Here is a 12,292-nt window from a genome sequence, read left to right as displayed (position 1 = left end):
TTATATAATATAAAATTTCTTTAATTAACATGACATTTAAAGTGACTTTTTTTAACTTATAATACTTTGATACTTATCTAAATGAAACATTTATGGGCTACAGTACGATTATCCACAAGGCTTTGGCTTAATAAAGGTAAATTTAAAAATGACACAAGAGGACAAGGAATTGCAGAACATAAATTATCTTGTTGTCAACAGGTAATATATTCTGTTAGTTTTATTTATCTATTTTTTGTAAATTGTACTTTATAATGTGATACTAAGATTTTTAAATAAATCTTTTTATAAAATGCAAAATGTTTCTTGGTATGTACTTAACCAACTACTGTCTGAAACCCCATTTTTTACCTGATAATGCAGTGACGTGTTATCTTATCTGTTGCCTCTGTTTTAGGAATATAAAACTCTAGTGCAGACTATTGTTCCTCAGTTAAACGTTGAAGCAATTAAAAAGATGTCTGCAGTTCCTGAAGTACTTGAAAAAATATTCAGGTTTATTTAGTAACTGTTGTAGTATTCCTGCTTATTTACTTTTTGTTCGCACTAAGTGTGTGATCGTGTTTATTTTCAGACACATTGACAGTAGTCGAGACAAATTTATACAGAATTTAAAAGAAGCTGTTGCTGTACCGTCCGTATCATCAATTCCTGACAGACGAGATGATTGTATTGCTATGATGAAATGGGCTTCAGTTCAAATTAGAAAATTAGGTGGAAGTGTAGAATTATGTGATGTGGGAACTCAGGTATGTGGTTTTTCTTCTACTCGTGATTTAACTAGAAATATATGAATATTATATTTATGGAGAAAGTTGGATATAAATTCTTCTTCATGCTGATGAACTTTGCTGTAGAGTTCTGAATGTTCCAGAAACTTGATGATGGCAGAGTAATGAAGATACCCCCCGTGTTATTAGGAACTTTGGGTGATGATAAAAAAAAGCCAACAGTTTGTATTTATGGGCATCTAGATGTCCAACCAGCGGCGAAAGAAGATGGGTGGGATTCACAACCTTTTGTATTAACACAAGTTGATGGAAAACTTTTTGGACGTGGATCATCTGATGATAAAGGTCCCGTATTAGCTTGGCTTCATGCTATAGAATCATATAGGGCTCTCGGTGAAGAACTTCCAGTCAACGTTAAGGTAAGACAAATTTTATTGTCTTTATCATTTTCCTCTGTAAATGTATGTCTTCCTATCAAGAATGAAGTATTTATAAATCCTTGACACTGATTCAATCCTGATTTCACTAGAAATATATGAATATTATATTTATGGAGAAAGTTGGATACTGTAGCTGCATTGTCTTTGGTCATCGATTCAAAGTCTAGTATAACGTCTTATAAAGGAGTGGCTATAAGCCCAATTCAAAGGACTTAAAAGATGTTGCTGCCTAAAGTAGCAAAGTAATAAGCCCTTCTTAAATTTCTCTCTCTCTCTCATTACGTGTGTTTTTGGGTATGTAAGTTGACCAGAGTTTCGTTCGGGTTCGCAAAACCCAATTAGTGGCACATAACACTTTATTTGCTGGACCTATGTGGCAGTGTAAACCTTTATCATGTTTTTAGTCTGGGATACCTGCGGCCAAGATCATTGAAAAAGAGGCTTGTCAATTTCCTCTGTAGAGATAATTCTTCTTAAGGAATCCAATCTTTTTTCGAGAAAGTCACATGCATTTTACAGCTTGAATAATTTATGCTCAATACGTCTTAGAAACTCTTGGGCACAGCTCATTCATGACTGACTTTAGGCTTGCTTCCAATAGATACTTTATATCTCCAATTCGATTGTCAATACACTTTCATGCCCCAGAGCTAATGCTAAGGCCTTCGACTCCTGGATTTGGGGTCAGATATTTTCTTGGTCAGTGATAAAACTCGTGCGTTCTGTGTCATAACCACCTAAAATGTCTCGTGTTAATAAAAGGTACGAGATCCTGTTCCACTGCATCGATCTACATCCCTCTCTTGCACAAATTCTTCCTAAAGATTACCCTCTTCACAGTTTCATAATTCGCTTATTAGCATCCTTAGCCAGAACCTACGCTATTCGACACATAATTTGGCAGAAATGTTAAATGTATCCAAATCCACCGTCCAAGAGCATTTTGTGAAGCCTGGCTACATAAACCGTTTTGATGAGTGGGTTCCCCACGATTTAGCGGAGACAAATCTGATGAATCGCATTTCAATTTGTGAATCGCTCTATAAACGCAACGAGGAAACACCATTTTTGAAGCAAGTAGTGTCGGAGGTTGAAAAATTGATCATTTGTAATAAGTTGAGTGAAGAAGATCTTGGGGAAAGCGAAATGAACAGCCTTACCTAAAGCTGATCTTCTCCCAAAGAAGGTCATGTGCTCTGTATCAGGTGAGATTGGAAAGGGATCTGTGTTATGAGCTTTTACCAAATAACGAGACGATAAATTTAGAGAAGTATTGTTCCCAATTAAAGACAGCAATTGAACAAAATCTTCTAGAAATAGCGAATCGGAAGGGCGTCGTGTTTCATCAGGCCAACGCACATCCTCGTGACTTTGATAACTCAACAAAAGTTATTGGAGCTCGGTTGGGATGTTCTACCCCATCCACCATATTCTCCAGACCTCGTGCCCTCTGTTTTCCACCTATTTTGATCATTACAAAATTCTTCAATAAAAAATCTCGAAGAAAAGTTTTTCACAGAAAAGAGATATTCTGGAAAGACGGAATTTTCAAGTTGTCTGAAAGATGGAGAAAGGTTGTAGAACAGAATGACACCCATATAATTTAATAATTGTATACTAAAATTTAAATCTTCTGCGTTGTAATTTTCCTTCAAAATTGACACGAACTTTCCGGACAACCCATTAGTTTTGGCAGTTTTTGAATGGCTAAATATTGTTTGCAGCAATTCTAGCCCCAACTTCTTAGCTGACTTTATTCGATGTTTGTGGATAGTTTCTCTACATTTATTTTTATAAATATAATTACCATGTCAATTATAATTTCTTTTCTGTTTTTGTCTTTGATTTTTCAGTTGTGTTTCGAAGGTATGGAAGAGAGTGGTAGCGAAGGATTGGAAGATTTGTTACAAGAAAGGAAATATCAGTTTTTTAGCAACATTGACTACGTTTGCATCTCGGACAATTATTGGCTGGGAAGTACCAAACCATGTCTAACTTACGGCCTGAGAGGAGTGTGTTATTTCTTTGTAGAGGTCACTTGTGCTACCAGAGATCTTCACAGCGGTCTTTATGGCGGTGTTATGTAAGTTCTGTTATAAAATGTGAGAAGTGAAAGAATTCAAGTTCATTTTTAATTATAATTATCAAAAGTACTTTAAATTTTTGTCTTTTTTTTCAAAGTTTAAAAAAACAGTTACCTTTTTTGCCGGATATAAAGTTGGAAACTATAAGGGGCAATTCGTTTTCATCATAAGCTTTTTAATCTTATATCACTACCAATTTGTGTGAAATGTTAAAGAAAGTTTTTAATTGTTTAGAAAATTATATAATTATTATAATTGATTTATAGCGAATGCTCTTTAAAAAAGTCATCATTCATGATTAAAACTATAAAAAAAAATTTATAAAATTAATGGATTGAGTGTTAGTACTAGTACTAACTTCACTATCATTTCGTTCAACCAATCAATCAATTAATTATAAACAACATATAATCATATTTGACTCGGTACTAGAGGAAGCAAGCGGTTTCGGGTTAATTTTTTGTAATAATTTTCATAATTTTAATTGATAAGGAAGCAAAATTCTTAGTGATCAATCATTCTTATTATGGCGTCCGGAATTAAAGAATAAACATTATGATTATTTTAATTTTAATAATATAAAAACTTTTTTTAAATCTTTAATAAAGATTCATTATTTATTGTTTATATTCGTCTAAAAAATTTGAACAAATTTTCATCAATTTTTTTTGTGTAATTTAATTTTTATATTGATGTTATTTTATCTGGGTGACGGATGATATGAGTATTCCAGATAACGAGGGGAAGCTAAATTGGGAGTCTTACTCCCCTCATCAGCCAGAGCCAGCAGTAGGTTTGTTGTTTGATACAAGCACATCAGGTTTCCAGGCGTTCATTTTCCTACATTCATTTTTATGGATGAGCTCTGAAGGCTCTGTAAATCGGCTCTCTAAATGTTGTTTCAGGCCTTTCAGAATCGTTAATGATGTGCTATGAGACTTTCGCGGTACTCTTTCAAGTACATGGTCAGTTCCCTGGTGGAGTAAGGTGAACTAAATGGGACTCACGCCCGGTCCTTTATAGAAGGATTTTAGTTGTTTTTTCCTACTTTGTGAAACAAGGGAAGAGAACCCTACCATCTCATGTCGGACTGTTTTTAGGTTTTGAGGAGAGTAGGTTTAATATCTTTAATAAGATTCACTGTGGAGGAGCTTAGGCAGTAACTCTATCCTACCATTACTCAATTAATTTATTCTGCGAAAAAAAATCAAAATTTAGTTGTAAAACGATTGAAAAAATATGTTTTCTCACCTTCTTTTTTTTGTCAATTTCTCAAAGGTTACTTGATTTTATGAAAGTACTTCAAGTTTTTCGATGTTTATTTCCTTTCTTTTTGGAAAAGAACCCCAGATGCCAAACATCTGGGTCGCCAAGATCCACAGAGGAAGTAGCTACTCCACTTCCTCTGTGGATGTGTTAATATCAATCCTATCAGTAAAATGATAAGTCCTGGTGAGAACAAATAAAATTTGTAATAATTTATCAAGATTATTGCGGCTAAATCTACATTTTTGACTAGGAAGTTCAATTATAAATTTATCATCTTTTCATATGTTAACTTTCAATCATCATTTGTGGGTTTTTATTATCTACTTTATTTTCTTACTGGACAGGATGTGGTGAAATTTGAACTATTTTAGTTTATTGATCAGCTTTTTTGTATTTTAATTTCAACCTCATTAAACAAAAAACAAAAAATTTGTAATCTTTTTGAAACCTCATATGACTTATACCTGGAATTCTACAGTTCTAGTGTATAAAATTTCTTCAAATATTTAATTGATACAAAAATGTAAGTTTAAATCTAGTCTGTGTAGATTTGTCATAAATTATATGCTACTTAAGTCATGCCTGGTTACTAAACTTAGTTGGTTGTTGCACCCGGTCGGCAGTGGCCTCTAAATCGAGAATTAGTGTTGTCAAATGTTGAGTTAAACCTGAACCCTGTAAACCTTCACTTAAATTAGTGTATAAGGAAACTGTTGTTCATTCTTTTTGGTGACTGATTCATAGTTTCAATAGGATGAAAAAATAATTGCCATTTCAGTTGTGATACATTTATTCAAAACCTTTTCACTTAAAGCCCTTAGCATATTTAAAAAATATTATAATAATAACTTTTTTCTAACTTTATTTGACTGAGCAGTTCTTGTTGAACCCCTGAATGGACAATTATCAATGTTTAAATTTTAAACAAGTGATGTGTGTAGGTGATTTAGTTGGATAAATAGTACTCTTAGAAAATTTGAAGTATAAAAGAATAATCTTGTTTTTAATGTTTATTTTTAATCGCGACCACCAAAAAGTGAAAATAGCTTTAGAAGATAGCACTAACCGTTGAAATATTTCAGACCAAGTCTTATTATCATACACAGCACAAGTATAAAACAGAAGGCTTTTTATAACCTGAGATTATTAATGTTTGAGAAATTCCCACACTTATTACAGATCATGAAAAAAAAAAAAAAAAATACAACTATTTTTTTCTAGTTCATAATCACAAAATATAACTCCGGAGAAAACTCTTTTTCAGAAATTTGAGACGGTCGCAGAACGTTTACTAAGTCAAAATTAGAAACGAGTCTCTATGAAGTCGTATTTTCGATTATCCAATATTTTTATTTAACTTGGAATTCAAGGAATACTTTTCATATCGCTGAATGTTATATATATAGTAGATCCATGTAGGTTGTGCTATGAGGCACTTTAGAGGGATGCTGAAGGTTGCAGTTTCTTTCAGTTTTTAGTAGCTGGAACTGTTTTCTAGATAAATCGCTGGAAAATTCATTTAGCAAAATTCAGTTTCTGGTTAGATGATTTTGACTTTCCTTATGAAACTTTCAAACTTGTTTCTTATAAATATTTATTTTTAATGTTTTCAGAAACGAGGGAATGACTGATTTATTTTATCTGTTTAATACCCTATTGGACAAAGATGGAAATATCATTATACCGCATATAAGTGATGATGTATTACCGGTCACAGATGATGAACTTAAAAGATATAAAGATATAGACTTCAGAGTAAATGAGTATAAAGAGGAAATAGGTGCTGATCAGTTACTTCATCGTGAAGATAAGGTGTGGCTTACATCACTTATCACTTTTTACACTTTTATAGTTTAGGAATGTTTAATTTAATTATTAAATCAGAGTTTTAATTATTAACTTTCGAACAAGTTTTTTTTCGCTTTTGGCAGTTTTGTCCCAGGATTTATATTTCATATTTTTTATTTACTTTCTCTTACTGGTCTCCTTTCCTACTTCCTTTGCTTTTATTACATGAAAACTCTTCAATTTTTGGATAAGCAAATGTAGTAACGCGACATCTTGTATCTAGTGGTGAGCGTTGTTATTTCATCTGGGAAGGACCCACTGCCTAGGTGACTTTCATTTTTTTTTTTAATGTAAAACGCCTCCTAACAATCTTCACCGATTATTGGATTTATCTGTTAAAGTAAGTAAAGTAATCGCCTATTTTCTTCATGCGGGGTTTATTGTCCAACTACCAAAAGGATTTATCTGAAAGAGGACCTAAAATTCAGGTCACGAGAATATGTTGGGAAATGCTTTACTGTAGGTGTAGAGGAATTCCCTAAAACATTTTAAGTTGCAATTAAATCTAAATAACATTTTTTAATATTTTGACAAAAATGCATACGAAAATATTTTTGTTATTAATTAAATGTAAATTTCCTATAAAGCTTTTTTAAGTAGAGATAACGGATAGATCTTTTAGTTTATTACTTATTTCAGCGTAGAATTTTTAGGAGTAAAGATAAAAATTATTTTTAATGCAGCAATAAAGCAAAAATACTCATGCCCGGAACTGACGATAAATTAACATAAAATAATAGAGCATTTAATTTTGTTTAAACTATGTTTAAAAAAATATTTTTAATGATTTCCACAAAAAAATTAGATCCTAGATCTGTTAGTAATAATTTATTTTTTGTTTTAGATGTTTAATTTTGGTTGTAACGCGAACATTATTTTTTCTTATTAAGTATAATATACGTTTCCCATGGGAATCTATTCCCAGGTCATTAATAAAACTTAACGTTTACCTATAATTCTACTTTAATATATATTATATGAATATTAAAAATAAGTTTATATATATGTATATATGTATTCTCCACGATTAAATAATAAAATCCTATGAGTCGTGTATTTTAGACTGCAATATTGATGAAAAGATGGCGCTTTCCATCATTAAGTATACACGGAATTGAAGGAGCTTATTCTGATCCCGGATCAAAAACAGTGATTCCAAGAAGAGTTACCGGCAAATTTTCTATTCGAATTGTACCAAATCAAGATCCCCAAAAAATTGAACAATGCGTCACACAACATTTGAATAATATGTGGAAACTGCGGCAATCTGCCAACAAATTGAAGGTATTTGTTTTATTACTTTTTATTATTATTTACTGTTATGGCATAAAAAGCCATGCTTTCATGTATGCAACATAGATCTAAAATAACGATGTTCCATCACAGATAGCTTGTTTTCTTTATTCTGGATTTGTCCCTAAAGATCCTTGGACATCCGTGGGTTTGTTAATGGAGATCGATTCATCAATTCCGATTATAGAATTTTATCGTTACCAAACATTGGTGGCAAATTTGGAAGTTCGAATCATATTCACATATTTTCATCAATATTTCTTTCGAAAATAACTGATTTGAATATAACTTTGAGAAACAAGCACGATTTTTTACAGAAGTGCACAATAATCAAATTTGATCGGCAATAAAGCAGTTGAATAAAGAGGCAAGTAAAAAAATGAAAACTGTATTTGGCAGATTATCGGGACAAAGCTTACAATAAGCGTCTGGATTAAATTACTAAATTCTGTTATTGCGAAGATGTAGCTGTTTTAAACATTTTTATAGAATCCACAACAAAAAGAAATAAGGAGTTTAATTTTTCAACACTGTCAATGTTTAGCAAATATTTTAATTTTAAGTTTAATTTTTCAACACTGTCAATGTTTAGCAAATATTTTAATTGTTTCACTGATTGCAAGTATAAAATAATTTTCAAGGAATTTTTGGCGTGAAATAGAGTTACTCGGGCAATATAACACTAAATGATGTAGAGGATCAACAATTAGTTTCTGACAGAGCGGGCAAGCTTTATCTGACATTAGAGTAAGGGTGGAGCCGTTAAAAAATAGTTTTAATGTATTATTGCCGGCAAGCCTTAACTGACCATCAACTCTCGACCTATTAATATTAAGGCGGTACTGCAAATAAGATTGAGGCTGGTAATAATTAAAGTCTACTATAGATCTATTATATGGAACTAAATTTTGAATTTGATACTCTATATCTAATAAGCCTATATCGCTACTAAGTGAATTGTTTTCTAATTTATCCATAATATTCCTTTTGTTCATCTCAAAATAATTAACATCCAATTTACGGAATAAATGAGGGTCACCTAATGCTTCCGCCCAGGATCTTACAATCGACACCCAATTGTAATCTTTATTAAAGTCTTCTCCGTCATGTAAGGTACATAGCACTAAAGAACATTGCTTTGGCAGTCGGTCTTCTGGAAGAGAAAGTAACTTACTCCAGTAATTAACAGCCCTTATAAAGACCGTACACTTTACGGAGCTCTACCAGTCTCCAACCTTAACATATAATGAGACGTGTATCGAGGCCAGTGAAATAAATGTTTAAAAATTTACTTTGGTCTGTTTCCAAAGAATTCAAATATCTTAGCGCCCAAACTTCGGAACAATACAAAGTTGTTGCTGTTACAAGCGCATCCAGCAAAGTCATCTTAGTTTCCCAGCAATTGGATTTACTTTTTCTTAATATTTTATAGGTGACAATGACACATGCAGCAAAACCATGGTTGACAGATGTTGAAGGACCCAATTTTATAGCAGCCAGAAAAGCAACAAAGCATGTCTATAAAGTTGAACCGGATCTAACTAGGGAAGGCGGCTCTATTCCAGTAACTTTGGCTTTACAGGTGATTTCTTTATTTATTTTTGGGCGATTGACGGGCATTAGCGCTCGGAGCAAATTTTCAGAGTACAGAAGGACTCATTTATAAAGTATATTATTGCTTATTTTCTCTACATTAGTATATGACTATCATTACTATTATAGCTCTTCAAACTGCTTCAGTGGTTAGTACTTACGGACAATTCTGGTAGTGCTCAATGTAATAACCTTCTGCATCGTAATTGCTCTAATTCTTATCTGTCGAACGTATCGACAGTATCCTACATCGGAAAAATATTTCCGAAGACTTTTAAGGAATGTTTTTCAGCAAGAAGAAAACTAGGTAAACATTGTGGACGATCGGAGAACACTCTACGTTAGTTTTATGTAAATATTTCTTATCCATGGTTCGCGCTAAAAAACGAACTTAGTTTTTTTATATGATTGACCATTCCAAAAATTTTTCCCGACTGTGAGATTATTTTTTATAGAACCAATTTTACAGAACTTGCATTTACTGTCGGAAGTATATTCTCTTTGCCACTATTTACGAGTATGTATTGAGACTATTCTCACGATATAGGTCTAATAAACGGGATTTTCATGTTCTGAGATTCACCTTTCTTAACGACCCTCTTCGATCAATAGTCTGCCCATTCATTCCCTATAGTCCTAGATGGGCTCTCATCCACATCAGTCTGAACCCTCTTCCTTTATTAGGCTTAGCATATCTATGATTTTTGTCTATGATTTTAATATTTTCTAGCGAAGTAATGGCTTTCTGGATATCTCTTAACATTACAGCATCCCTGGCAAAACTGGAATTCAAATAATTTAGGGCCATTAATATAGTGGTAAGTTCGCATGTGAAAGTACTAATTCAATTCGGTACTTTGTACATTAAACCGGAATCACGATGAATGTCGTTTTAAATCACTGCATCCATATTTTTTCAAGTTAACTTAAGATCCATTTGTAAATATCAGTCTAGCTGAAAGCCTACGGCTTCTTAACATATTTCTTTGCAATATGTCCGAGAAATAATGTTCAGCTCTGTTATGTTTAGATTTTGTTCCAATAAGAATATTGGGCCTAGAAACATTCGATACCAAATTATCCATTACAAATATCAAAATTCTAAGTTTTGTACTTAGATTTTTATTTCCAAGGAACGAAAGACCATAGATGTTGAGCACCTTTAAAAAGAACACAAATTTCCAAGGAACCTCTTTCCGTTCTTATCCAATGATGGTTAACTTTTCTTGTAATGATAGAATACTAACCAGTGGCCGGCATTGCCCTGAAAAAAGGTTCCAGTCGCCAGTCCTCACATATTATTAAGCCTGCCTGAAAAAATAGACATTACATTACTGAGTAATGGGCCGAATTTCGCAAGCATAGTTTTAACGCGGAGTTCAAAAATTGCTACTTTTCATCCCCCTCTATTTCCCACTTCTGTAATTTCTCGTATTCATTATCTCCCCTCCAAACTGTTGTTTTCTAATTATACTAATCTTCAGTTTTGCTCGCAAGGTTTCTAACCATAAATAAATCTTGTTTATTTCTATCTCGTTTTTTGTTTTTGTATTGTTTGGAGTTATTGATAGTCTTTTTTTTTTTTTGACACTCATGAATTAATTCTGCAGAATTTATTTAAACTTGTGATTGCCACATCATCCGCAGATCTCAGTATGTTTATCTGTTCTCAGTTCATATTTAGACTATAATCACTCCAATGCTTTTCTTTTTAAGGCTCTATTCCAAAATTAAATGTTTTTAGTAAGGTTATATTTTTTCAGCTACATAATATTGAAGGCAAAAAATATTGGTAAAATCCTGAAGAAATAGTTTATTACCCTTGAAAATTTTCGAGTTTTGAATTACATAAGACTTTGTCAAAGCCTTATAAAAAGGAAGTACTCATTTAAGCTGGAATCTCAAAATTATTATAGTTTTGAAACCTCTTGTTTGAAAGTATTATTCAATGAACCTAAGAAATTAATGATGAAAATAATTACAGGAAATCACAGGGAAAAGTGTGATTTTGATACCAATAGGGGCTGGTGATGACGGTGCTCATTCTCAGAATGAAAAAATTAACGTGTTGAATTATATACAAGGCGTAAGTAAATTCGTCATATATTGTATACTTTTTTCTTTCTTTATGCAATAGATTTTTAATGAAAAACTTTTCCATTTTTCAGACTAAACTACTTGCAGCTTATCTTTATGAAATCGCTCAGGTACATGGCAAATGATAGTGTCATTAACTAATTTGGTTAATGGATGTATGCTCTTTGAAATTGTTATGTTTTGTCACATTGTTATTTTATTGATGGCGTTGATATATATCTACATAAATGCTTATTTGCATTTATGAAAAAATTATTATTAAATCTTTACATTTACTAATAAAAATCTTTTATTGTACATTTATTAAATCTTAAAATTTTTATAACAGCCTTTTAATGAAACTAGTTTTTATTATTATTATGCTATTGGAGGGAGTAGTAATGGTAATCATCACCTGATCATTTACAACATCATCATTTACATTATTTACAACGGCATTTGCCAATTTTGAGAACTATAAATAATTCTTGAGAAAATTATGCAATTGCTTAATAGATATTCTTAAAAAATCACTTTTGAAAGGGTTAAAAAACATACTTTTTAGACATGTAAATTGTTCGTTTTATGTTGATTATATAAAGATACTTACTTGAGCTTATGGCTCAGTAAGATTTTTGAGGAGTATCTTTTTAAAAAAGTGAACCTGAGTGAAAGCGAGAAAAAAATAATCAAATCAGTCTTAAAAAGAATTATTACATTTATACCAGAATATGTAATATTCACCAGAAATATCTTTCTTCCTGAGTCTGTATTTCGAAAATAAATACCACTACCTCTATAATACTATCTCTATTTCCGATTCTCACTCAAAATGTTTGTGCGACACATTTATATCACATACTTATATTAATGTGACTTATTCATATATGACATGCATGATATCTAGTTAGATTCTAAAAAAAATTATCGTATGTATTTCTAAAAGAATACCAGTACC

At 31.9% G+C, this 12,292-nt stretch overlaps 1 protein-coding gene across 2 annotated transcripts; it reads left to right on the top strand.

Annotated features, from left to right (window-relative positions):
* Positions 1–48: 48 nt before the first annotated feature.
* Positions 49–11,663, top strand: Cndp2 (Cytosolic non-specific dipeptidase 2). Of its 2 annotated transcripts, none has more exons than XM_074117781.1 (10): positions 49–201; positions 398–495; positions 575–749; positions 875–1,150; positions 3,025–3,254; positions 6,138–6,336; positions 7,435–7,656; positions 9,098–9,247; positions 11,243–11,344; positions 11,427–11,663. In XM_074117781.1, the coding sequence occupies exons 1-10, from the start codon at positions 82–84 to the stop codon at positions 11,478–11,480; spliced, it is 1,626 nt and encodes a 541-aa protein (XP_073973882.1). In that variant the 5' UTR covers positions 49–81; the 3' UTR covers positions 11,481–11,663. The 2 variants fall into 2 exon arrangements, with proteins under 2 accessions (XP_073973882.1, XP_073973883.1); XM_074117782.1 differs by having other exon boundaries at positions 186–201; positions 398–475.
* The last annotated feature ends 629 nt before the right edge of the window (positions 11,664–12,292 follow it).

The sequence above is a fragment of the Rhodnius prolixus genome, unplaced genomic scaffold, assembly GCF_049639745.1.
Source record: "Rhodnius prolixus isolate KJV_2025 unplaced genomic scaffold, Rpr scaffold_2, whole genome shotgun sequence".
NCBI classification, from domain to species: domain Eukaryota; kingdom Metazoa; phylum Arthropoda; class Insecta; order Hemiptera; family Reduviidae; genus Rhodnius; species Rhodnius prolixus.
The sequence above is the reverse complement of the archived record's forward strand: the minus strand, read 5'-3'. Positions and strand labels throughout refer to the sequence as shown.

Coding starts and splice junctions, on each gene's coding strand:
- Cndp2 (XM_074117781.1), top strand. CDS start 82: ATGAAACATTTATGGGCTACAGTACGATTATCCACAAGGCTTTGGCTT. Junction 750..874: donor TATGTGATGTGGGAACTCAG/GTATGTGGTTTT, acceptor TGAATGTTCCAG/AAACTTGATGATGGCAGAGT. Junction 1,151..3,024: donor AACTTCCAGTCAACGTTAAG/GTAAGACAAATT, acceptor TTGATTTTTCAG/TTGTGTTTCGAAGGTATGGA.